Source organism: Puma concolor, chromosome E1, assembly GCF_028749965.1.
Source record: "Puma concolor isolate L17-30 chromosome E1, mPumCon1.1.hap2, whole genome shotgun sequence".
Classification (NCBI taxonomy): Eukaryota; Metazoa; Chordata; class Mammalia; order Carnivora; family Felidae; genus Puma; species Puma concolor.
Window position 1 is genome coordinate 19,590,589 of NC_141680.1, and position 27,526 is coordinate 19,618,114.

The following is a 27,526-nucleotide window of genomic DNA, read 5'->3' on the forward strand; positions in this document are numbered from 1 at the left end:
AAGAGGCTCGGGGGCCCAGGGCCCAGCACGTTCCCTGCTGGGGAAGATAGGACAGGAAAGAGAAAGGAAACAGATGAGAGAGGCCCTCCAGTGATACAAGGGGGGATTCCAAGCATTCCAGGGAGAGGAAGCTTGAAGGCCCAGCAGCAGGGCCCAGGGGAGATCAATGTGGCTATGCGCGAAGGCTCAAGGGAAGGGGAGAGGTAGCCAGACAGGGAGGCTCCACTTGAGAGGCAGGCAAAGTGTCGCACTGAAGAAGTGCAACTCTGTCCTGCAGGCATGAGCAGTGGTCCCCAACCAAACACTAAGGAGCTACTGTCCCCCAGGAGTCCAACTACTTATCAACAAAAGGCCAGGGGCGCCTGGGTGGCTCAGTCCGTCGAGCATCCAACTTTGGCTCAGGTCATGACCTTCGCAGCTGGTGAGTTCGAGCCCCACATGAGGCTCTGTGTTGACAGCTCAGAGCCTGGAGCCTGCTTCGGATTCTGTGTCTCCCTCTCTCTCTCTCTCTCTCTCTCTCTCTGCCCCTCCCCCCACCTCTCAAAAATAAACAAACATTAAAAAAAATTTTTTTTTTTAAACAGAAGACCACCTGGTTTGGTAACACGTTGATACATGGAAGGAGAGCAGGCAAACCCAGTGCTTGGACAACAGAAAGCAAAAGCTTGCCACAGATTCTGGCCTCAGAATGACAGACCTGCTTGGGCACAGGTAGAGACCCTTCAGGTCCAGACCCACAAAGCCTTGGAAGGCACGGCTTGTGGCAGGCAGCCTGTCCCCAGCGGTCAGGGACAGTCTCTGGGAGCAGCCACAGGAGGTGGAAAGGGGGGCAGACACAGCCGGAGAGGCAGGCAGGCCAACGTCTGCGGCCGTCGGTTTTTACGGAGGACCCCGAGAATCGAAGCCACTTGCTCTGAATGGGTCAAGAGGGCCAGGAGCCACCAGATGGCAATCCCTAACAGCCAATCTCCCTGCTGTCGCGCCAGGAGTGCCAGAGCCTGGGAGAAGGGTTCCACTTTCTTCTCCACAACCCACTCACCGGAAGGTCCGGGTGTGAGGTACGGTGTCCCGTGATGTAGACTCTGAATGGAGGTCTGCCTGAAGGAGCAGTCCTGGCAGGGGGGCGGCTGGGCAAGGACATCGGTCTCCAGACCCATGGGGAACTCTGAGCTGGGATGGTGTCCCAAATGGAGGCCAGGGGTCAGCCTCCACACCCCATCTTTGGGTGGGGGGGTTACCAAAGGAGTTTCCTTTAGCGGAAGGCAATCCCCAGGAAGGGGCTCAGCTATAGGCCGTGAGTAGCCAACACTCACGGCAGCTGGGATGGGGGAGTGGACTCTGAAAGGGGTTTGGGCAGCACACCCCAGCCTTTCCGACGCACCTCAGCCTTTTCATTGTTTTTTTTTTTTAATTTTTTTTAATGTTTATTTATTTTTGAGAGAGAGAGACAGAGAGAGACACAGCTGGGGAGGAACAGAGAGAGAGGGAGACACAGAATCCGAAGCAGGCTCCAGGCTCTGAGCTATCTGCACAGGGCCCGACGCGGGGCTCGGACTCACAAACCGTGAGATCATGACCTGAGCCGAAGCCTGACGCTCAACCGACTGAGCCACCCAGGTGCCCTGCACCTCAGCCTTTTCAAATGGTTCCCTTGACAAGAGTTCTGTCTAGAAGAGAAGCTCGGTGTAATGATCTCAGGATGAAATGGCACGTAAAGTCACAGAGGAAAAGCAGTCGTCTGTTATTTTTATGTCACTCGTAACTGATAGGATCTAACGTTCTCTTACTGGTCTTAGATAATTTTTAAGCATGCGTAATTTCACCTTAAAGAAACCGTCCATGAGTTGCTCTGTGAATTTTCCATTTTATTCCTTCTCATGCTCAAGCTCCTAGTTTACACATTGGGGAAAAAAAAAATGTATATATATATATATATATATATACTTTTTTTTTTGAGCATATAAGCAGATATTTGCATTAACTTGGGGACAAGGTCTGGGTAATCGGATGGTTAAAGCATTACAGCAGGCATAAAAATAAAACATGAGACGGGCGCCTGGGTGGCTCAGTCAGTTAAACATCTGATTTGGGCTCGGGTCATGCTCTCACGGCTCATGAGTTCAAGCCCCACATTAGACTCTGTGCTGACAGTGTGGAGCCTGCTTGGGATTCTCTGTCTCCCCCCCTCTCTCTTCCCCTCCCCTGCTCACTCTCTCCCTCTCTCAAAAAAATAAACTAAAAAAATCTAAAAAAAATTTTTTTATGTTTATTTTTTTTTGAGAGAGAGAGAGAGAGAGAGTGCGAGCAGGGGAGGGGCAGAGAGCGAGAGAGGGATACACAGATCTGAAGCAGGCTCCAGGCTCTGAGCTGTCAGCACAGAGCCCGACACGGGACTCAAACTCAGGAACGGTGAGCCACCCAGGTGCCCCTAAAATAAAACCTTTTTTAAAAAAAATAAAACAGGGGCGCCTGGGTGGCTCAGTCAGTTGAGCGTCCAGCTTCAGCTCAGGTCATGATCTTGCGGTTCGTGAGTTCGAGCCCCACGTTGGGCTCCGCGCTGACAGCTCAGAGCCTAGAGCCTGTTTCGGATTCTGTGTCTCCCTCTCTCTCTGCTCCTCCCCCACTCATGCTCTGTCTCTCTCTCTCTCTAAATAAAAATAAACGGTAAAAATTTTTTTTTAATAAAAATTAAAACATGAGAAATGTCATGTTTTAAAGTAGGTGAAAATCTATCCAAAATACTTTTACATTTATAACATGATTTTTTTCCCCTAGTACGTGAGAAATGCATATTATTGAGGAAAAACTAGGAAAGAAAAACATGAAGAAGAAAATAAATGATTATTCTACTATTCAGGGACAAGCCACCCACCATCAACAAGTGTATGCATAACCTCTTTTTCCTCTATGTATTTCTTTTTCTTTAAATTAATCAGTGTCATACAGTTTTAGTAGCTGATTTTTTTCTATTAATGGTATATTATGAACACTTTCTCCACTGAAGCTGTAATTCCTTGGCAAGTTTTTTTTTTTTTTTTTTTTTTTAAAGTAGGTTCATGCCCAGCACAAAGCCCAATGTGGGGCTTGAACTCACGACCCTGAGATCAAGACCTGAGCCGAGATCAAGAGTCGGATGCTTAACGAACTGAGCCACACAGGTGCCCCTTGGTGTTTTTAAAAGCCAACAGACCTGGGGCGCCTGGGTGGCGCAGTCAGTTAAGCGTCCGACTTCAGCCAGGTCACGATCTCGCGGTCCGGGAGTTCGAGCCCCGCGTCAGGTTCTGGGGCTCGGAGCCTGGAGCCTGTTTCCGATTCTGTGTCTCCCTCTCTCTCTGCCCCTCCCCCATTCATGCTCTGTCTCTCTCTGTCCCAAAAATAAATAAACGTTGAAAAAAAAATAAAAAAAAATAAAAAAAGCCAACAGACCTAAACACACTCCAGTTTAACTTATGCAACATCCCAAGTTTGCATGTTTAGGATATTGGGCACTTAGGTTATTTGCAATTCTTTGTCAGTAGAAATAATGCTGCAATTAACATCCTTGTGACCAAATTCTTTTTAAATCCTAGTTGGTCCTTAACCCAAATTCTCAGTGCCTACACTCACTTTACTGTGCTTGCATCTCAGGAATCTAAATAAGGGGCTCCTCGTCCGTGCAGGATAGAGCCACGACCTTAGTCACAGAAGCCTGGGACACACCCAGCATCCTCCTGGCAGACACCGAAGGACGAACACACACACACACACACACACACACACACACACACACACACTCACATATATAACTAACAGACAGTTCCCACCCAGACCCCACTGGAGGCTTGACTGGTGTTATAACAACTCCAAGTTTCCAAGATTGGAAAATTACTCAATGGGTCCCCCTGGGCTCCAGCAGCCAAATCACGTTAGGCACTGGCCATTTTATCAGTTCCTTTCTTCTGTCTTTTATTCATTTGAACTGTACTGAAGAGTCCGCTGTTTAGGTGTTCAGGATCTATGAGTGAATAAAACAGATATAGATCCATCCCCTTCTAGAGCTTTCATTCTAGCGAGGAAAGGCGGCAATCACGAGGAAAAACCACACGGCACGTGTGGATGGCGGAAAGCGTGGGGGAACATGGAGCCGGCGGGCAAGAGACAGTAGCGAGGGGCTTGCTTTGACCCACGGTGGTCAGAGAAGACCTCATTCACTCAGGAGGGGAGCGGGCCCTGTGGGTGCCTGGAGGAAGAGCATTCCATGAGTGACAAAGGCTCCAAGGTGGGATGTCTGGTGTGTTCAAGGAACGGGAAGGAGGTCAAAGGGGTTGGGGCCGAGTGAGAATGGAAAAGAGGAGAGAAACCCTCGCCTTGACTTTGGCTTTCACACCAAGTGGACTGGGAGTCACAGAAGGGCTCTCTCAGTAGTGAGCTGACTTCCATTTTTATTTTATTCATTTATTTTCTTAGAGAGAGGGGGATGGGGCAGAGGGAGAGAGAGAATCTCAAGCAGGCTCTATGCGAAGCACAGAGCCCCACACAGGGCTTGATCCCACAACCGTGAGATCGTGACCTGAGCCGAACTCAGGGGTTGGACGCCTGACTCAGACACCCAGGTGCCCGGAGCTGACTCACATTTTTAAAGGAATTCTTCATCATTAAATGTTTCCCTCAAGCTCAACGAGATCCTATTTACATTCAGACTTCCCCACACACGGGCGTGTGCACAGACACACACACACACACACACACACACACACACACACACACACACAAATTCTCTAGATTCCTCTCCACAACACTCCCCACCACCCTTACCGGCACGACCAGCTGCGCTGCAGACAGTATCATCGAACCCTGATGCCCCCAGCAGCACAGGTCACCCCTAATGCCAGCAGTCACCCCAACCATCAGTCTGTGTGGTGCAGCTCCCCATTGTTAGTGATCCTCATACCCCTAACTGAGTAGGGGGTCTCACCCCACCTGTGCTTGCAGAGCCCGGGGAACAACCCTCCTTTCAACAGATTGGATCCATGCTTGCAACTCTCTCCTGCACCCACAGCTCACGGCCCTCTGAAGCCCTTCCTCCTTCCGGCCAGAACCCAGCCCCCCCCCTCCCCCCCCCCCCCGCCCCTGCCCAGGAAACCCAGCAGGGGAAAGAAACCCCCAGCAGAGGTGTGGGGTGACCACCTGGGAAGAGAAGCCTGAACCACGATCCAAATGTCTGCCGTTCTCATCCTGCCCTCGTGCCTGACAGGGAAGGAGGGGACTGGGGTCTGAGCAGGGAAAGCAGGGTGGAAGTCAGTGAGGCTCACAACGGCCCATCTCTGTCACCTGCACTGGGGAAGACACCTTCCTCACCTTGGTGCACCTGCCTCAGACAAACAGAAGGAAGATCACAGTCGGGTGGGTGAGGAGAGGTGGCCCAGCTGCCGTGCCACAGCTGTGGCCCAGGCTCATCCTCTCCTCGTTTGCTGGTACAGGTTGTGGGGGACTCGCACAGCTGTGAGGGTGACACTCGCCCCCCAGGATGGGACAGGCAGGTCAGCGGAGTGCCTGCCATGCCCTGTCTTTTGGCATGGATCCTATTCTTGTCATCCCAGCAATGACCCCATGAAGTGGCTATGACTGTTCTCACCTCCCATGTTAGGAAACAGGTTCCCGGAAACCAAGGGGGCCTATCCAGGGTCACAGAGGGTCACTGCTAGGCCTCAGGCCTGGCTCCGCCCCAGACATACCCCGCCTCCGCCACCCCCAACGTGCATCCAGGCTTCCTGGGGAAATGACCTTCACACCCACCCCACCAGCAGAGCTCCACGACAGGTGGAGAACGGGCAGGGAGGTTGGTGGCATTTGCCGGGACATTGCCGGGACTCTGCAGCCACAGACCCACACCTGGGAGGTGGCGAGATTCCCTGGAAGTCCGGCTTTGCTCATTCTTCTGCGTAACAGCGAAGAACGACAAGTTACGTGTATCAAGCACTCGTTATGGCAAAGCTCTGTACGTGTTTACTCATTTACTCCTCGCGGCAGCCCCAGCTGCGCCAGGATTGTCCCCACTGTACAGACAGGGAAACGGACACCCAGGAAAATGATAACTTCACCAAGCTTAGATACAGCTGATGGCACGGGCACAAGGCAAACCCAGGCTGTCTGGGTCTGATTCTGGAGGCCAATTTCCCCCAGCTTCTGCACTGATTGACATTATTTCTCCGGGAATGCGGAGAGGTTCATTTCGCACCGATTATAACACAACCTCATTTAATGACTCAGCACTTACGACGTGCCAAGCACTGTAACAGGCCCTAAAGCTTCTGGATGAAGAGGTCACGCACAGTCTTTGTCCTTTAAAGAGACAGGAAACCCTTCCTTTAGCACAAAAGGTCTCTAATCACCCTTCTTAGTGGAAAGAAGGCTAGCCCGGAAGCATGTGGTGTGCCGAGCGGAGGGGCCTCCACGGGGAGAGGCAATGGCCATCTGGGAGGGACGGACGGAAGTTGAAGTAGGAGGGAGAGAGGGGTCCACCGGTGACACCTTTCTCGGTGTAACCAAAGCGTGCTGTGACACAGAAAATGCACCGCGTGGGGGCTCGGTAATCAGCCAGATCCTGATTTGGATCTCACCCCCGTCCCCCTCCGTGTGGCGTCGGGAGGCCAGCCCACCTGTCTGGGCCTCAGTTCCCTCCTAGGCAATGGCAGAGAGAGCTGCACCGGCCTCCCAGGGTGGCTGCAAGGACCGCGGGGTTGGTATTCGGGGTACCAGCCAAGAGCCCAGAATCAAGAGCATTCAATACATGTTTGCTCTCGTCATAAACGTCCTCCTCATCACTTCCATCCACTGTCCAAACACCCAAAGCACTTAAAGTGTGGGCAGCAAGAACCATAAGTGGTTGTCCGGCATTTCCACAAGAGTGTCTCTGAGCCAACCGCCAGCCTCCCGGGACGGCGTCCCAGGCCGGGTTTACCCTGTGCGCGTGTGGCACCGAGACACAGAGCCTCCTTCAGCGGTTCTCCTTTTTCTGGGACAGCCCCTCACACAGATGGCCGGACGGTCGCAAGGACAGGGGAGCGGCCTGTCTTGGGGGGGGCCTTCTCGGTGCCAAGCAGGCTCTGTTCCCGCAGGACCGCTTGCGAGGAACGGTTTCACTCCCCTCGGGAGGGGTGGCGGCTCTGGAAACTTCTCTGCTTCGCAGCCAAATCCAGGACCGGCTCAACAGAGGCCCGAACACCCCAGGGGAAAGCGGCAGGACCACGTCTCACTTTTGATTCCGGCAGGTGTGAGCTCAGCATCACACCGTGTTGCCAGCCTTCAGTCCTGGGATGCTGAGAAGGGAAGGGGGCTGAGCAAAACGGGGCCTCAGGCACGGGTCTCTGGTCAGGCCCACCACTGTGTCTGAGCACCCAGCTCACAAGGGTGACAGGCACTCGAATATTCATTACCTTAATAAATGAATGAATGATGGGGCGCCTGGGTGGCTCAGTCGGTTAAGGGTCTGACTCTTGGTTCTGGCTCAGGTCACCATCTCACGGTTACTGGGTTCTAGCCCCGTGTCCGGCTCTGTACTGAGAGCGTGGAACCTTCTTGAGATTCCCCACCCCACCTCTGCTCCTGCCCCTGCCCTACTCTTGCACTCTCTCTCTCTCTCTCTCTCTCTCTCTCTCAGATAAAAAAATAAATAAACTTACAATAAATGAATGAATGAAAATAATAATAAAGGAATTTTTCCAAGAACAGTCCTCCCCGCCCAGAATGCATTTCTCTCCTAGATTTTTCCACGTGCAGACATATTTTTACATATTCACACAACTACAAATGCTATGCACATGCAGGTTTGCACTGTGTATGCTCTCACTTAATGCAATAGCATAGACATGGTCCTGCTGTCACCCAGTCTTCCAAAAGCACAGACGTGCACCTAATAACCCATCATAGGCCACACCACGGTATGTTTAACCATCCCCTCGCCGGTGGGCACCTGTTTCGTTGGGGGGGGTTCTTTTGTATTGCAGATGATGCACGTATCCTCATACATTGTGCGTCTGCTTTCTGCCGAATAACTAACTGCCTTAGAATAAGCTCCCTTGGGGGGACGAACCAAGTCAGAGAGTATCTACTGTCCTGGTGTAACAGACAAGGATAAGAGAGACACGTGCCCGCATCATCCACCCTCACGGGTGCCCCAGGAAGGCTTGTGGGACGAATACAAGCAGCCACCGCTCGCCCAGGCCAGGACTCGGCCACCCGCCCTTGCACTCAGAAACAGGACCCACTTCCAAGTACACTTTCAGGAAGTCAACAACAGGGCTTCTGGTCGCTCCAGGCTCCCCTGAGAGGGGCACCTCCTTGGGCGTCACCCGGGGCTCCAGCCCGAGTTGCGGGAGGACTTCCCACTTACCCCCTTGGGCCTCTGCCCTTGCTAATGCTTGGCTTCCAAAGCTCTTCCCCAGATACGTCCCCATGGTATCCCTCTCCACCTTTCTGAGGTCTTTATTCAAATATTACCTTCTCTGCAAAGCCGTCCTGACCCGTCATTTAAAATCATACCACCCTTTGCCCCTGGCGCTCTTCATCATTGCCCTCAGTGAGGGTGAGCACCCTCACCGTTGAACGAACAACCTATTCTATCTACTCACTTACTGCCTTACCATCTCCCAACACCGAAACCTAACTTCTACAAAGCCGGTATTTTTATCCATTTTGTTACCTGTTATTTCCCCTAGTTTAGAATAGTGCCCAGCCCACAGTGGGTACCCAACCCACTACTTAAATACTTGTTGAAAAAACAAATCTAAAAAGACTCTTACTGTGTGCCAGGCATTGTGTTTTCCATGGCTCATCTCACTTACTAGGGACACCAATCCTATTATAATCCCCATTTTACAGATGAGGAAACTGTTGTTCAGACAGGTTAAGCAACTTGCCCAAATACGCACAGCTGGCCAGGAAGGGAGTGGAGCTTGAACCTAGCCCATCGAGTGCCAGAATCTGTCCATGTACCCTCCTGACCTTTTATCAGAATACGGGAGCAGGCCATTGGCCAGCAGAGCTTTCCAGAATAAGACCAAGAATCCACCCTGTGGGGGCGCCTGGCTGGCTCAGTGGTAGAGCGTGCAAGTCTTGATCTTGTGGTCATGAGTTCGAGCCCCATATTGGGAGAATTTACTTTAAAAAAAAAAAAAAAAGAATCCAGTCTATGATGAAAATAGGGAAGAGAAGGCAGGAGGGGCAAACCCAGGCAGTGGACCCCAGGAACCTCTCCTGCTCCACTTCCTCAGGGGAAGAGCAAGTGTGACTTTTAGAACATAAGCCCAACCTAGTTTGGCAGCCACAGGGTGACAGAGGCCAGTTAGCTGTGACCAGCGGGATTGGGGCTTTGACAAGTAGGGTGTTAAGAAAACAAATCATGCCAGACCAGGAAACTGCTTAAACTAAACAGGGCCGGAGAGGAAGTTTGGTTTACACTGTTAGATGCCCAAGACAAGGTCTGGGCATTTGGGGCCACCTAAGTCTTTTTCTAAGGATGGTCAGGAGTCTCCTCTGGTTTAGGGACCAAAGGTGGGGGAGGGTGTGAATGAACCAGTGCTTAGGGACCAGTTTCCACTAGTCACACGGCCGATCGTAGCCTGCATGGCTGTCCACACACAGGTATCAGGACTAAACGAAATCTGTGGCTTTTGGTTTCTTTTTACTTTTTTTTTTTTTAACTACTTCCTAAAACTCTCAAAATTTTCAAAGATGCAGTTGCAAAACTGGCCCAGTGCTATGTCTCTACTGCTCACCTCTCCTCCTAAACCACCAGACCAACCACACAAAAAAGTTTCCTGTCCCCTGAAGAGGCAAGTTTCCATTTGCTGATGGATTCTTCCTCCCTCGGTTTGGTCCCCTCGGCCAGGGTGCATGAGGGCCACCAAAGGGAATCTCCCCAGGGACTTTCTTTCTCCTGAAGTTTTGCCACCAACATTTAAAAAACAACTATGTCTCAAAGCCATCCCTACAAGGCCCAAGTGCTACCCGTTATGTCGCCTTTCTAACCAGAGCGCTTTGAAACAGAAGCCAAGTTCTTTCAGACGGAGTCAGGTAAGAGCCTTGGCTCTGAACCCACCTGCCTCCCAACCCCCACTCCCACAGTCAAGGACGCTTCCCTCCCCTTCCCTCCCCTTCCCAAGCCTTCTCCACCGGGAGCCTTCCACCTCTCGCTGTGCCTTTCTTATGCAAATGGCACCTGCTGATCTGGACTCCAAAGCTCCGGTCATCTCATCTTTACAAATTGGAGGCAATCCCATTCAAACGGTATGGAAAAAGGAGAGGTTTTCAAACCCTCTTCCACCTAGCATAGCGTTACTTCTTCCAAAATGCTGAAAGGCTTTGGTGACTTAAAGCCTTTTTCAGACCTCTCTGCTCTAGACAAGACCCAAGGTCAAAGAGATTTCTGAGGGTGCAGAGAAATGAACACAAATGTGGCCTCAGGCAATTCTAGATTTGAACCCCAGCCCTACCAATGACTGTGTGACTTTGGGCCTTACTTCCTCATCCACCAAGTGGGCTAGTGAAGTCATCATTATTGAGGAAGCAACGCAGAGAACACCTGTAAAAAGCCTGATCTGTTAAAAGTGGGCAAGTCTACCTCTAGTTAGCTGTAACTGAGGGGAGAGGACAGGGGGAGCCCAAGATACTACATTCCTAGGATCTGGCATTCCCTTCCCATTTGCCAAGAAGCTCATACTAGAAACCCAAGGAGCTTGTCAAAGCTGGCCCCCAACTCAAGGGTATCAGAGCACCCTGTAGCTTATGAGTCATCTGGCCTGCTCCAAACAAAATGGCAGCCAACATCTTCCACGGGCCCAGTTCCTGGAACTGCCACGGGGTCACAGCTCACTAGGTGAATACATTCTAGGCTGCCCCAAGGTTGAGTATGTTGAACCCTCTGCTCAGACCTCACCCCCATCTCTTTGCTCTATCTTAAGGAAAGACAACATTGAAAAGCACAGTGTCCTCTAGTCTGCATTCCCAAAAAGACGCACAAATCAGAGTCCCTGGTCGGGAAGAATGGGGCAGGGCAGGGCAGCTCAGCCAAGAAGGGGGTTTCCCGCATCTACTTCTCAGGCTCGTTTCCCATAAGTGGCACCTAGATACTCATACCTGGTAGTAGCAGCCCCACTTCTGAGCTGGCAACCTCAGTTCTCAGGGCCCCTTCCTTGCAAGAGGCCCAGGGTCCCCCCCCCCCACCCCCAACCCGGCAGACTGCAGCTGCCAGGCCTCACAGGAGAGAAGAGAGTTTCAGTTAGCATGGGGAAGGCCGGTGACAGAGAGCACAGCTCGGTTCAAATCAAAAACCTATTTCCCAAGTCCCCGCACACCTCAGGATGTAGAGATGAGTCACTATGCGGCCTGATGGGCTTTCATTCACACCCTCGCCAGCACCTTCTAGTGGTTTACTCATCTACAAACTCCTCCGCTAAGCTGACTTGCGTATTTACTGTTCTATCCCAGAACAGGGCCTGGCACGTCACCGGGGGGGGGGGGGGGGGGGGCGTCACTATGGGGCAACACTATCTGCTGGATTGTTGCATTCATTTTTTACCATGGCCCAACTTTAGGGAAACAGTCCCAAATGCCCGCCTACATCCTTGACCTCACGGCACGTGACGCATGGCCAACCACGGTCCTTCATGGACCACCGCTTCCTGCTGACCTCGAGGCACACTGGCCTGCACAAGTTGGCCCCTCGACCTCAAATACTCTTCACCCAGGTCTTCATAAGGCTGCTGTCTTCTCATCTGTCAACACTTGGCTCAAACATCACCTCTAAGAAGGAGGCCTTTCCTGGTCGCAGCATCTAAAGTAGCGGCCTTCTCCCCGCCCCCATCACTCAACCAGACTTCCAGGTTTCTTTCTCCCAGGCCACCTTCTCTGTCTGCTGGCCTTTGATCTTCCTCTTTCCACGAAAGGAACCTCTCTGTCTTCTCACTGCTCTTTTCTTAGCACCTAACACAGTGCCTGGCACGTAGTAGCTATACAGTAGTCACTGAATGAATGGACAGAAGAGAGAAATATTCAGCCAAGATGGGAAAGATTTCCCCACTTTAAATATCTTACCATTTTACTTGTCAATTATACCTATTTTTAAAAAACATAATAACAGACAGAAAGGAAGGGAATGATTTAACAAGGCCAAAAAAATAAAAAATAAAAATAAAAGAAGAGGTTGGGGAGGGGGGAGAACAGAGGCCAAGAAGACTGTAAAGAAAAGGGAAGAAATTTACCCAGGAGTACCATTTTTAAGAAAGCTATCATTCAAAAAGCATAAAATGGAGAACAGCGTAGCGATCCCCATCACACACACAAAAAAATATCCGTGCCCTTTGACTCGATAATTCCATTCCTGGGAATTATCCCAAGGAAATGAATCCAGAATTGGAACAAAAATAAAGAGGCGTCTGTAGAAAGACGACTCCAGTCATGTTTATCACAGCAGAGACCTGGAAATAACCGAAATGTCCAGTAACAGGGGAAATGCTTTGGCAAGTTACGGCCCGTCCACTGGATGAAATATCATGCAGCGATTAAAATGGCCAAATGGAAGAGAACAGAGAATCATGAACAGGTGTTTTAGAATAATGCTGACAGGAGGTCAAAAAGCACTGTAATCCTGGGGCACCTGGGTGGCTCAGTCGGGTAAACTCTGACTCTTGATTTCGGCTCAGGTCATGATCATGATCTCACAGTTTATGAGCTTGAGCCCTATGTTGGGCTCTACACTGACAGCATGGAGCCTGCTTGGGATTCTCTTTCCCCCTCCCTCTCTGCCCCTCCCCTGCTTGCACACGCCCTCTCTCTCTCTCTCTCTCAAAATTAATAAACATTTGGGGCATCTGGGTGGCTCAGTCGGTTGAGCGTCCGACTTCGGCTCAGGTCATGCATGATCTCACGGTCTGTGGGTTCGAGCCCCGCGTCAGGCTCTGTGCCGACAGCTCAGAGCCTGGAGCCTGCTTCAGATTCTGTGTCTCCCTCTCTCTCTGCCCCTCCCCCGTTCATGCTTTGTCTCTCTCTGTCTCAAAAATAAATAAACGTTAAAATAAATAAATAAACATTTGAAATTTTTTTTTAATTTTTTTTTTTAACATTTATTTTTGAGAGAAAGAGAGGTGCAGCACCAGCAGGGGGGCGGGGGGAGGGGTAGACACAGAGTCTGAAGCAGGCTCCAGGCTCTGAGCTATTAGCACAGGGCCCGATATGGGGCTCAAACCCACAAACTGCAAAATCATGACCTGAGCTGAAGTCGGATACTCAACTGACTAAGCCACCCAGGTGCCTCCCAAAAACTTTATTTTAATAAAAGTATCGAATGACCAGGCACTGCCCAACATGCCTTCCACATCTCTGCAACACCTCACAAGAGTCCAAAAGAAACCTATGCCTATTTCCTTTTAGCGAACGAGAAAACTGAGGTTCCGAAAGCCAAAGAAGTTGCCCAAAGTCGCAGAGCAAGCAGGGAGTAGAGTCCTGCTGTGCATGTGACCTCCCCACAGAACCCATGCGCAAACCCCAGGTCCTCACTGGCCTCCTTGTGCTCAAGGCCGTCCTTCTCCATGATGCCACCATGACTGTGTGCAGAAGGCCACTACATGATAGGAAGCAGCTAGCAAAAAGTGACGGACGCCTGTGGGAATTCAGCAAAAAGCAAAGAAAGCGAAGAAACAACAAAGGAAACCACCTTTGTTGAGGGCAAGAAACCACAGAGAAAAGAAGCCGGAGGGAGGTCAGCAAGACCAGGTGTCAGAAGGGACAGAGCAGAGCATGAGACAAGACACACGCAGGGCCAGGAGCTCCTGGAGAACGGGGTCTGCGTGCCCTCACCCACTGTCCCCCCAGGGTCCACACGCGGTAGCGCTCAATAAACGTCAGCTGACATCTGACACCTCGTGGGGTGCGGATAAAGCAAGAGAAAAGGCAGAAGAGGGGACACAGAACCAGGGAAATGAGTGGACTGGGAATCGGGACTGCCGTAGCGTGACCGTGGGCTCTGGGGGCCCACAGCGGGACAGGAGACTCAGGGAGGCGATGCACCGGCCCTCAGGCTCTGAGAACAGGACCCAGGTGCAGCGGGAGATCTGAGTTAGCCAGTGGGACAGGCTCCCTGCAATGGATGGGCGCCCAGCAGCCAGGGCAAGCTTCTGGAGAAATCGAGACCGTCATTTCATGGGAAAAGGCATAGAGATTCCTCCCGCCTGCTAGGATAGGTATGGCTCTGCCTGGAGGCAGAGGACTGGACTAGAAGACCTTCTCAGGTCACTCTGCTCCCTTAAGACCAACCGCCTAGCCCCACGATCCTCCAAACCAGGCTTACTCAGAGGGGAAATGCCATAGATGACCCAAGACTGGTAGACCTGGTTACCCCTGAAGCTGGGGGATCGCTACGTGGGGGCTCATCATACGATTCTCTCTACTCTCGCACTTTTGAACATTTCCATAATAGAGTGTTCGAAACATGTAAACTCAGGCCCAGACATTGTACCTAAAAATCACCAGGGCCTGGCCCAGGCTGGGGGCTGCCCTCTGGATCCTGGACAAAACCCACCAGAGTCAAACGATGATTCTACGCTAACAGAGTTTTCGGGTGGAAGAGAGGGGAGTTTGCAAAGGCAAGTCAGGCAGTACAGGCGGGTCATTAAGACTGTCCGTGTTCACGGCACGGCTTGGTCTCTCCTTAGCTGTGTGTCCCTGGGCAAGTCGCTTAACCTCTCTGCACCTCGGTTTCTTTCTCTGTAAAATGGGGATCGCAATGGGACCTTCCTCACAAGGTTGCTGGGAGGAGTGAATGCCACATAAAACTCCTAATGGGGGGCGGGGGGGAGGCATGGAATAAGCTTGCAGTAAAAATCAGCTAGTAGGATACATTCCATTTTGTAATGTGTACAGATAGTTATTTTGGAAACCATGCATCCATCTGATCAGTCATCTGGAGAAAATGAAAAAGAGTGAATCCAGTCCATTTCTGAGAGCTCAGGCAGTGGTGTGGGGTCAGCACATCCAGCGCACCTAGAGTGGCCCCACAGACCCAGGCCCCCATTGGCCAAGGGGCTACAGAGAGCTCCTCCCTTCAAAAAAGCCAGAAACAGGAAGCAGCTTCCTTTCCTTTCCATTCTGAGCCAGCATTTCCTTTTTTGTTTTAAAAAGCATTCCTTGTCTGCAGCCCAGCCCTTCCCCTGCCCTCAGCAGCCCCAGGCTCAAACACACCCGCAGCCATCTGCATTTCTCTTGGACTGTTCTCTGCCCCCCAGCAGGGTCATGGGGTTCCCGGTAAACTCTGAGTGAGCGTGCCCTTGACACGAGGCTAACTGGCACGCAGAAACAGGAGGAGCAGAAGCAGGGACCCCAGGCACCCGGAGTCTCTGGGCAAGCCTTGCTTCGCCTAGTTGGAAGGATTAAGTGAAACGGGTCACTCTGCCTCCCTTTGTGAAGCACCTCCCTTGACAACAGGCGACCTCACACGGCTTGATAAGTCTATGGACTCACCAGCCTCTCCTCAACCCACCCGATTCAAATTGGAATCTTAAATGGGACCCCAGCATCATAAAAACATAAAGCTTGGCTGACACTAAGCCTACAATTTCTTGTTTTTCCCGTTCACGGCTTAAGGTGGTATTTCCCCCAACTATGTTCAGCGGAAGAAAGATCCCTGGATCAATAACTTTGGGAACACGTGCTGCAGGGCATCTATCTTAGAGCCTTAAAGACACTAATCATCTTCAGGAATCTCCAGAGGGCACATTCTCAACCACCAGAAGGCCTCTTTCGCAGATACAGTAGAGGAAAGGCTGCGCTAAGCCCTTTCGAGGGCCCCACGCCGGGGGGGGGGGGGGGGGGGGGCTCTCAAGACAGTGCCCAATAGGGGCGCCTGGGTGGCGCAGTCGGTTAAGCGTCCGACTTCAGCCAGGTCACGATCTCGCGGTCCGGGAGTTCGAGCCCCGCGTTGGGCTCTGGGCTGATGGCTCAGAGCCTGGAGCCTGTTTCCAATTCTGTGTCTCCCTCTCTCTCTGCCCCTCCCCCGTTCATGCTCTGTCTCTCTCTGTCCCAAAAATAAATAAACGTTGAAAAAAAAAAAAAAAAAAGACAGTGCCCAATGATGGAGAACTCCCAAGTCACTTTTGAAATATGCCTATAATTTTTTTCCCAGGCAGCGAAACTCTGAATGCACCATGAATAAAGCTGGTCCTGCTTTATCCATGCCAAGATCAAACCCAAATGAACTGGCTAAATTGGGACTCCAAACCTCAAGGTGTCATGCTGAAGAAAGCCTCACCTCTCCATAAGCAGCTTCTCTTGACAGATTTGCAGAAAGCAAAACCCTCACGATCAGTGTTACAGACGGGGGTCTGTAGTTTATTCTGTACAAAAAGTTATTTTTCCTCACCATAAAGGCCGAGCCCACGGACTGCCGTAAGCTTTCTTTCCCCCTCTTTTTTTAAAATTTCAAACGCAAGTCTTGATTTATTCTTGCAATTATTCTGTGGGTGGAAAAATGAAAGGGGGGGGGAAGGCGAGGAGAAAAATGGCAAACAGGATACTTCAGCTCCGTTATTGTGAGAGGCAATCTGCTCAGTTAAAACACACTGCTGCCCACCAAGGCCAGACTGGCAGAAAATTACACATGCGTATAAATATATAGGTTTTATATGTGGCGGCAGCTTGAACTGAGGCTTTTTCAATGCAGGTGAGGAACAATCACGCCTAAGAACAAATGACAAAGCATTTCTGATCCCAACATCTGTCCCCAGTGGATGCACAGGTGTGTGCATCTCTACCTGGGATCTGCAACAGGGGACAAAGACAAGACAAGACGGACACAAAGACGTTGGATTAAAAGGCCGTATTTTCTGGCAGTGTTAGTAAATGATTTATAACGTTCTCTTGACATTAAAACCAACAACAGCGTTTCGTGGAATATAATGCAAACTCTGCACAAATTTAAGACAAACGCTAGGCCTACAGGAGTAAAGGTTCACCCACCCAGGTCCCAGGGGATCTTTCAGTGGCAGGACGAGAAGCCCTTGAAAGTATAGTCAGGTTCAAAGCCCATTGGCTAGACTGGTTTTCAAAAAAGACCCCACACACAGGATACCCCAAGTTGCTCCCCAAGAATCTCTCCACTGCCTGGGGTCCCCAAGCCATGGAGAGGGGGCTGGGAAGCCCAATCCATTTGCTTCCTCTTGCAGGAGACTCCTTGAGGCCGAGAACCCCACCAACACCTGTGAAATGGCAGGGTGAAATGGCAGGCTGCTGTTGGCCATTAGTCTAGATAGATGGTTTCATGTCTCTCTCTTCAGGGCACCTCAGGTCTGCATCCCAGCTCAGTGCTCAGCCTCTCCTCCGCCCTCCGGCAATGTTAATTCTCTAACAGGCATTCCCACCAAGTCCCTTCACCGTTGGGACTTAAGTGTCCTCGCCTGCAAGATGAGAGGGCTGGACCAGATGGAAAGCCCGAGATCCTCTGAAACCCCCTACCAAGGCACCCCAAACAGCCATCTGATCAGTATCTGTGGCTGGTGAAGGAAAAGAGTCTACAGTTCAAGGGATAAAGACGTCACCGCATGGCTGTGCCCTGCCCAGAGGCAACCAGTCCCCTGGACACAGAAAGCCCTGACCCCCAGCACCCCCTCTGCTGTCTTGGAGAAGACCACGCTCTTCTAACTGGTCAACCCAAGGCCCCTCCCAACTTTGCTGCAGGCAACCAAAAACCACAGCCCACAATCTTCGACACATACCCCAGAACATCAGCCTCAGGGACCCTGTCCTGTCTCCTGTTTACACTTCCCAAACTCGGGGAAGATGTGGATGCAGTGGCCGAGGTGTAAATGCATAAAGGCTGCCGTTTTAGAAATCCTGGCGTTCATGCTGGAGAAGGGGGAACATATCATGCCCTAAAGATTTTAAAGAATAGGATTACGATTGCATGTTGTTACTATACTTTGGCCTAGCAAATTCCCCTTCTAGGAAAAGACTCTGCAGCATGATTTATAATAGCAGGGCTTGGAAACAGCCTGGATGGCTAACACGGGGAGGACTGGTTCAATGAATTTATGGTATGACCACACGATGCAGCCACCGACGGCGCTGATGTATATCCACGCGTATCAACGTAAACAGAAGACACTTACAAGGCAATGCACACGGTGTGCGCCGCAAGTATCAATGTGCACATCCGTCTGCAAATGCAGAGGATAAAAACCCTGGGAGGACATACAGCAAACCGTTAAGAAGAATTAACCAGATCCGAGAGCTGGCATTAGGGGTGTGGGTTTTTTTCTTTTGTTCATCAGTGTTTTCTTTCTCACACTGAACACAGATCATTACGTGTATTCGGAAATATTTTTTACAAAGTGGAAAGCTAGGGGACAGAGTGCTTCTCGGAAGGATTAGTCAGAAAGAATAAGGCAGGTGTCCATTAAAAAAATTATGAGCAAGTTGATCTCTGGGCAGCTTCTCGTTTCTCAGAGGGACACCGACACAGACCTGGTTGCATCAGAGTTTGTTGACAGAGGCCTCATCTTTGAGGATGTGCCGGGCTGCATGTTAGGGAAGCAGCCCCAAGCTCAAGTTCGGAGGCTGCACGGCCTGGAGTGGGCCACCAGCCATCGGGAACTGAGCCACCGAATAACCACCCCCAGGCTGCCCTTTTCTGTTACTGCCGCCTCCTTGGCCTCAGCAGCCAAGATCCTGCCCCGAATTCCCACCAGGGCTGCTAGAGGCGGCTGCAAGGTTCAGGACATAGTTCTGAAGACCAGTGCACCCCAGTTCGGTCACCTACTCATGGAGTCCTCTCCATCCCTTGGGGCCACAGGGTCTTCATTTGCAAAACGAGGATAAGGTTCTTGTGAGAGTTAAACAGGGCAACATAGGCCGGGGGGCCTACCAGCGTGCAAGACACAGAACAGGTGAACACGAAGAAAGTGTGAGTCCCACAACCGCCCTCACTGTGCCCGAAGGCCATTCCCATAACCCCAAAGGCACCTACGCGGCTTTCTCTTCGGAACTGAATGTGAGAGAAGATTCTGAGCCATCTATTCTGAAAAGATGTATACTTTTTATTTTTTTTTTATTTTTATTTTGTAATGTTTATTTATTTTTGAGAGAGACAGCATGCAAGCAGAAAAGGGGCAGAGCGAGGGAGACGCAGAATCCGAAGCAGGCTCCAGGCTCCGAGCTGTCAGCACAGAGCCCGACATGGGGCTCGAACTCATGAGCCATGAGATCATGACCTGAGCCGAAGGCGGACACTTAACCGACTGAGCCACCCAGGCGCCCCAAAAGATGTATACTCTTTAAAAAGCACAGCTTAGAGAGACTTGGTGGCAGGTTCTGCTACATCCCCCCACCACCACAGACACGGCCAAGGGCCAAGGCCTTCGCAGTCTCTCTCCCAGCCACAGCCAGTAGGCGGGGAAAGAATACCTGCGGTGGGGAGCGCAGCCCCCTAGACATGGGGCCAACCCAGAGGGGAAGGAGGCATTCCCGTTGTCCCCAGGCAGCATACCAGCAGCCCTCTGGCACTCACACTAACTTGGGCCGAGGCTGCGATGAGGCCTTCCTCCAGCACCACCCGCCCCTCCCCAGCGTCCTCTCCCGGGCAGGACACAGCAGCTTTCTTGGCGAGAAAGGAGTAAAGAGGAGGAGACACGCAGGACCCTCTCCAGGCCACCATGGAGGAATGTGGGTGGCAAGTTCCAGCAGGGATAAAGCTGCCAAGGCAAAAGCAGACACCAAAGGGGGCAGTGCCCCATCTCTGCATCCCCTCAGGGACGGCTGGAGTTAAAACCTCCAGCGGGAGTTTGGAGCCATGGCAATGGAGCAGAAGGAGAGATGCCCCCACTCTGAAGCGACGGCCGGTGGGGAAAGGGAAACCAGCTCGCGCTCTCAGTTCTGCCAGGGACATAACGTGGGACACCAGGACTGTGGGAATAGTTCCCACCAAAACAGAAGGCTAGACTGGCCAACCCGTTCTGGCACATTCCCCATCCCTGAGTACTTGGCAAGCCACGCTCCTGGAGTCACTACGGTTCACCTGCCTGGTTCCCCGTTAGAATTCAAGTTTCCCCAAAGACCAGGAAGGCATCCCGAGTACCTCAGAATCCTTGCCAGGGGGGCTGCAGCTAGCCCAGCAGGCAAACGAATAATGATGGAAGTTGAGTGAATGGATGTTCATGCAAGCCTGGAGGGCCTGATGTTGGGGGGGTGGCGGGGGCAGATAAGGGACCATGGGGCCTGGAGCTCGGTACTCCACACAGCAGGGTTCTGACCTCCGTCACAATCAAGCTGGGCAAAAGGCAAGCCCTGCTGACCTTCCGAGTGGCACCTCCTGGCCCCAGGGCAACTCAGAGACTGTACCTACCACAGTTCCCCAAGGTCCCCTCCTGGGCAAGTCCCATGGGCAAGGTCCACGGGGCCTTCTTCCTCCAGATCAGCTTGCATAGGAAGGAATTTCTCTCTATAAGAGCATAAGGTAGAGGGGGCGGGGCACCTGGTCGGTTCGGGTCATGATCTCGTAGTTCATGGTTCATTCAAGCCCCGCATCAGGTTCTGTGCTGACAGCTCGGAGCTTGGAGCCTGCTTCAGATTCTGTGTCTCCCTCTCTCTCTGCCCCTCCCCGGCTCGTGCTCTGTCTGTCTCTCAAAAATTAATAAACATTACCAAAAAAAATGTTTTTTAAAAGAGCACAAGGTGGAGAGACTCGGTATGCCTTGGCCTGTTCTGGAAAGTACTAGCAGGCCGGCAGAAAAGGGCAATGTTACGATGCCACTAAACGTGAACCTGCACGAGGCACTGTTTTCTCCCCAGAGCTCAGCACAGACTCGGCCCACAAAGCATGAATAAATGAGGGAATGACCTGGCATGGGGCTCCAGGCCCAGCTGTGAGGCCAGCCAGGTGTCCCTGTGTGAGCCCATGTGGGAACAAGAACATTCCGTCCTGCCTGGGTGGAGTTCTCAGACCCCCTAGGAGGGTCTGCTGGAGGCAGGGCACGGGGCTCTTCTAGGATGAAGGAGCCTCACAACTTTGTTTACAAATTCAGGCTCTGAGTTCTAGATTCTGTCACCCTCCCTCCCCATCTAGAGAGAAAAAATTGTGTGGTGAAGGTTGGTGGATTTCTGGGAAATATGAGGAGCCTGAGAAGGTTCCAGCACACTTGCCGGCAGGTAGGAGGCAAACATTGAACCCCGGCTCCTTGCACTCTTTTGAATCCAAACTGGACCACTACACAGAGAAAAAGTCATCACAAGGGCAGCCAGACGCGTTGCGCCCGCCCCGCCCCCCCACAACCCCGCACACCATCACGACCTGTGATCTGGGGCACCAGCAGCTGCGCCCAGGTCAGGGGCTTCCGGGGGCATCCCACGTGCTGTTTCTCCCAGCGAGTGCTTATTGGATGAAGGCCAGGGGTGCCTGGATGGCTCCGTCGGTTAAGCGTCCGACTTCAGCTCAGGTCGTGAACTCGCAGTCCGTGAGTTCGAGCCCCACAACGGGCTCTGTGCTGACAGCTCAGAGCCCGGAGCTTGCTTCGGATTGTGTCTCCTTCTCTCTCTGCCCCTCCCCCACTCATGCTCTGTCTCGCTCACTCTCAAAAATGAATAAATGTTAAAAAAAAATTTTTTTTAATGAAGGCCAGATTGGGCTGGGGTTCCTAAGATTCTGGGAGAAGTCTGGCGCAGTTGCATAAGCCAAGACCTCTGGGGAACCCCTTTCTTCAAAAGCCCGGAATCCAGTGTTGCAAAGCATTCTCTCTAGGGGCCCTGGCCTGGAATATGATGGGAGAGGAGCCTGCAGAACAGAAAAGAAAGCCAGAGCGGACAGCTGGACCACTGTCCTGCCTCCCTCACTACATGCTGGCGGGATGGTCTCCTGGCCCGTGTCACCCACCTCTAGGAGACAAGAGCCAGCTGTAGAGAAGTACCTTCCCCTAAAGGTGGCCTGTGGCAATGAATGCCACTGGACCCTCACCAGGGAAAGTTTACAGGCAGAATCTTTCAGTGGTAGGACACAAACTTATAGGCTCACAGCACTGCAGGTTTATGCCATCTTATCCCCATTTTACAGATGGGAAAGTTGAGGTTCAGAAGTCATGGGACAGACACCCCTCCCCACCCCAGACCTGAATTCAAAGCTGTCCGCCACACTGTCCCCATCAGCAGAATTCTTTCACTAATACACTTCCCCCCTATTTTATCAGTTTCGTAAATCTGGATTTTACAACTGTTTTTTAAACAGAGGCATGTGCAACAAACGTTTGGTTCAACCCAACAGAGGCCCCTTCACCAAACCACAGAATGTAGAGCCTTGTCAAGGGCCTACAGAGATCCACCCCAACCTCCCTGTGCAGGTTAGGAGGCTGAGGCCTCCAGGGCAAAGAGATTCATTCAAATTAGCTGGACGCAGCTTTAGGGAGCCAGTTCCTGAGGTCTCAATTCCCATTCCCAAGAAACAAACCAGGTCCTGCCTTTTCTCGGAGTAGGGTGAACCCAAATCCCACACCACAATGGAGAGAACGGGGACCTGGGTATTCGTTCCTGTTTACAACGCAAATTTCCTTTGGGTGGGTTTTCTGGCTGTCAGAGGCCATCACCCAATAAACACGCAGGAGGGAGGCCACTGACACACAGCTCACAGACCTAAATAGCGATGCTTGGGGGTGTCACGATGCCATATCTTTGTTAAAATGAATGACTCTGGAAATCAGGGTATCTAGAGGGCAAAGTACCATTTCCAGAGAATGAACAATACACAGTCCTCCTGTATCTACTCCAGGAACCAGGAGCTCTTCAGAGCAACATGGGGACAAGCCGAGAGAGGTCAACACAGAGAACTTTCTCTCATCTCGATAACATAGCAGTCCAAGCAGACACATGCTGCAGGACGATGATCCCGCCTCCCACAACTAAGCCACACAGGCCCCCTATTGTGTCAGTTCAAACACCGAACTTTGCTGGGCAAACACATTCGGCTGTGTTCAAGAAGAGACCAGTTTCCCTCACCCCATGGAAAACAGCAGCATGCATGCAAGAAGGGACAGCTTGGGGGCAGAGGGGTGTTAGTGTTGGTTGGTTTTTGTTTTTTGTTTTTTTTTTTGTTTTTTTTTTTATTTTTGGGACAGAGAGAGACAGAGCATGAACGGGGGAGGCGCAGAGACAGAGGGAGACACAGAATCGGAAACAGGCTCCAGGCTCTGAGCCATCAGCCCAGAGCCCGACGCGGGGCTCGAACTGACGGACCGCGAGATCGTGACCTGGCTGAAGTCGGACGCTTAACCGACTGCGCCACCCAGGCGCCCCTTGGTTGGTTTTTAAAGCAAAGCCCCGCTCAGTACTGCTAGAGCAACTGTAATGAAAATAATAATAGCCAGCACTCACGAGATGCTCCCAACGTCCCTGGTTTTGTATGTAGCTTTGAAGGAAACAAAACTGCAGGAGAGAAGTCACCCTCGAACATTGTGGATCAAACAGGGATTCAGGCTGCTGATTGGCCTATGACAGCTGGCAGAGGCAGTTTGCAATAAAGGGCTGGGGAGGGGGCTGTTAGGTTGAGAAATTAAGGTTCTCCCACGACAAAACATCCCCAGATCGGCAGAAGGCCAGATGTGCTGACGCAAGGTGGAAAGAAGCCACTTCAAGTTGGGGTAGCAATTAAGTGGTCCCTGGAATTTTACGGCCTTTCCAGTGTCAGGACAAAAGCTAGTTGGGAATGCACTAGTTTCCCTCTATTGTGTATGGGGGAGGGGGAGACCCCCCCCCCCTTCTGAGAACCCAACCACCCTTTTGACTTGTTCTTCCAAATCCTTTTAATACTGCACGTCCTGGCTATCATTTGAGGGAGGAGGGCCTGCAGATCTTATTTCTTCTTTACACTGGAGACTCTCTCCCCCAGAACCCCTTAAATAGTGTCATCTTCCTACCAAAGGCCTGGTGCCCCAGCATAAACCTTCCTAAACCAAAATCCAGTGTCTGAGGAGGAGTGGGGGAGTCGGGGGGTAATTATATTTTGAGCAGTGACATGCTGTGGCTGTGCGAAAGGAAAGCATCAAATGCCTGAGCAATAAATATGCAGTTTCAGCAAACACGTTTTGAAAAGCGGCAGACAAAAATCCTGGAGGAAAGGAAAGAAAGGAACAAGCAGGGAGTCTGGGGCGTGAGAGAAAGAGAATGGCGGGCCTGTGATCACACTTCAGGGGGACCCCCCCCCTCCCCGTCACCCCGGCCCACGGCTGCTCGCCTCAGTCACACAGGGAAAAGTCCAGCGTGTGACTCAGTGGGAGAATGAGTCCTGCGGCCCCGCAAACTGGGCGGGGGCGGAGATGGGGAGGCAGGGGATGCCCGCGCGCAGCCCACCCCGCCCACGGGCTCCTCGAGCCTCCACCCCAGTTCCCACTCCGCCCCTCCCCCCAAATCCCGCCCAAGGTGACGGGCTGGTCCTGGGTCCCCAAGCTGCCGCAACAGCGACTGGAGGAGGGAGAGGAAGCCTCAAAGGGGCGACACCGGCTCCAGGATGCATCTGGGAAGGAGTGCCCTGGGGCATCGAGGGAGGTGCCGGGGCCGCTCCCCGGGCCGCGCGGCCCCCTTACCTCCAGGGTCCGGATCTCCTGCTGGGTGAGGTCGTTGGACACGGCGCACTTGGTGCGCAGCCCGCGCAGGCTGCCGATGGAGATGTCGATGAGCTTCTGGAGCTGCCCGCACTGCTGCAGCGCCCGACTGGCCGCGGCCCCGGGGCCCCCGTCCGCGGCCGCCGCGTCCCCCCCGCCGCGGCCCTCCTTCTTCTCTCCCATCGCCGCCGCGCGCAGCGCCGCTCTATCCATGCCTCGGCATCGGGGCCGCGGGGTGGGCGAGGCGGGGAGCCCGGGGGCGCGGGCGCCTCGGGAGGGATTCCGCGCGCGGGGAGGGCCGGACGAAGAGCGCCCTTCGGCGCAGCCGGAGCCCGGACGCTAGGACTGCCGGCCGCCAAGCCCGCCGCTCCCGCCCGCCCAGCCGCGGCTGCAAAGCGAAAGCCGCGGCGACCCGACGGCTGCGGCTCCCGAAGCTTTTAAGTGGCAGCGGGGGCCGGGTCAGGGTAGCTGGGCATGCTGGGACTTGTAGTCCGCGCCGCGCACCTGCCGCTCGGCCCGCGCCCTCGGGGCCCGAGTCCGCGCCCAGCGCCCGGCGGTCCAGGCCTTCCCCTTGGCGACCGGCTCCGGCAGTGCGGGAGCGCCCCGCCTCCTCGCTCCGGGAGTGGCCGCTGCGCACCAGCTCCTCCCTCCGGCGCCCAGAGCGGGGAGGGGGGGGGGGGTGGGATCGTCTCCCCGCCCCCTCCACTTCTGCCTCCAGCCTGGGGGCTTCCCACGACCCCCGGATGGGGCGGGGCAGGGGCCGGTAGCCCCTGGGTGGGAGGAGGGTGCGCTTCCTGCAATTCTGCGGCAGAGCCTAACCCTGGAAGGTGGGGACAGTGGAGGTTCCAGAATTTCTATGTTGGTTTAGGGGCCGCCATCTAGTGGGAAGGGGCCTAAAGTACTTGTCCTCTGGCTGGTTTCCGGAGCATTGACTCTCGATTGTCTATGCCAAAGGGAATGTTCGGGCATGGAGAAAGACGTCGGAGCTTTCTTCAGGATCGTATTTACCCATCAAAATCATCATCCCATCCCTCCGCCACCCCTACCCAGCAGGCCAGTCCAGACGCTTGGGGTGGCACATTGATTTGTCACTTGAAGCGCTCTAGAACAGACAGCCTGGGTTGAAATTCACACTCTACCTAGCTGTGACAGCTGAGCTGTTGAGCTCCCCCTCTGACCGTCTTGAGCTTTCTAATTAATAAAAATGGGGTGATAATAGTATCTATTTTCTAGGGTTCATATAAAGAATGAGTTAACGTGTGGACCTAAATTGATTACTGACACGTGTAATCACTGGATAAATGCTAGTAATTGTTACTGACCAACCTCAGATTTCCTGACCATGGCCCCAGATGCCAGCAGTGGCACGGGCACAATACCGCTACTGGCCTGTGTGTGCAGGGCCTTTCTATCTTCTTTGCCTCTTAACTCGGCATTCAAGCCGCAACCCATGCCCCCACTCTCCCCTCCCACCTCCTGCCGCTTCACTTGCGCCCTGTTACTTGGCTAAACTGAAACGCCGGGACTCTTAATCAAAAGCGCACCATCTATACTTCCAACATCTGCTAACTGGAAGAAATAGCTCTCAGAATGTAAGCGCCTTGGCTGCAGAAGTGGCTGAATAATTTATCTTTGTTTCCTCTTCCTAGAGCCAAATACAACGCAGGGCCCACAGTAGGAGCTCAATGAAGTTGTGCGACCCATTTCATGAATTCTTTGGGCACATCCTATGCTGAGTTTCTCCTATCTTTCAGGCCATTTCAGGGAAATTGGGACTTTCTTTGTGTGTCTGTCCCTCTCCCCATCTCCCCCCCGCCCCCTTTTTATGAAGAAGGAGAAGTGAACAGGAGAGAGTGTCCAAGCATTGTATTCCTACCTGAAGTCTACACACAGTAGTGGGTGGCAACTTATATTAAACCTTCCTTGGGGCATCTGGGTGGCTCAGTCGGTTAAGTGTCCGACGTCAGCTCAGGTCATGATCTGGTGGATCTTGAGTTCCAGCCCTGTCTTGCGCTCTGTGCTAACAGCTCAGAGCCCGGAGCCTGCTTCGGATTCTGTCTCCCTCTCTCTCTGCTCTTCCCCCGCTCACGCTCTGTCTCTCTCTCCTTCAAAGATAAATAAACATTTAAGAAAATTTTTAAATCTTCCTTTAATGTCATTTGAAATTTCAAAACTAAAACACAAAACTATAACTTTAAAATGTGCTTTTGCAAACTAACCCCTCTTGTGAAGATTTTGTGAAACACAAGGGGCTTCCTCCCTAACTCTTGACCCTTCCCACTAAGAGTCACTACTCCATTCCTTACTTAATTTAAAACAGGACCCTCAGGTCTGTGTCTGTGAAGCCCCCAACCCTGTTACCTTAGCCCAGCCCACCGCCCCTGCAGGAATAGTTAACTGCCCGGATTGAAACTGTGTAACCGTTATTCAAACTGTGAATCAGAATCTCCTGCAGGCCTTGTGAACAGGCAGAGCGAGGGACCCCACATTCAGGGCTTCTGGTTCAGTGGCTGGAGAATTTGCATTTTCTAACAAGTTCTGGGTGAGGCTGATGCTGTGGGGTCTGGGAGCCTGAACTTTAAAAGGGTTGGTGTAGGAGTGCCTGGGTGGCTCAGTTGGTAAAGCACCCTGATCTGATCGTCATGATTCGGCTTATGTCATGACCTCTCCGTTCCTGAGTTCGAGCCTTGGGTTCGAGCCCCACATCCAGCTCTGTGCTAACAGCTCAGACCCTGGAACTTGTTCAGGTTCTGTCTCCCTCTCTCTCTGCCCCTCCCCCGTGAGCATAAGCTCTCTGTCAAAAATAAAATAAACATTACAAGAAATAATAAAATAAAAAATAAAAAGGTTGGTGCAAAGGAAGGTCAGCGGGCCCAGGGAGCTATCTCAAGGGACCGTCCATTGTGTGTCCTGGGTGGCTCAGA

General features: G+C 52.4%; 1 protein-coding gene across 2 annotated transcripts in view; it reads right to left on the reverse strand.

Annotated features, from left to right (window-relative positions):
• The window catches only part of KSR1 (kinase suppressor of ras 1), a 163,911-nt gene extending 138,799 nt beyond the window's left edge, over positions 1-25,112 (reverse strand). The window contains exon 1 of one of the 2 annotated variants that reach the window (XM_086686538.1): positions 24,585-25,112. In XM_086686538.1, the coding sequence (XP_086542664.1) occupies positions 24,585-24,815 (231 nt within the window). In that variant the 5' untranslated portion in view covers positions 24,816-25,112. The remainder of the gene's footprint in view (positions 1-24,584) is intronic. The other variant, XM_086686539.1, reaches the window with a different exon arrangement.
• Between the last annotated feature and the right edge of the window lie 2,414 nt (positions 25,113-27,526).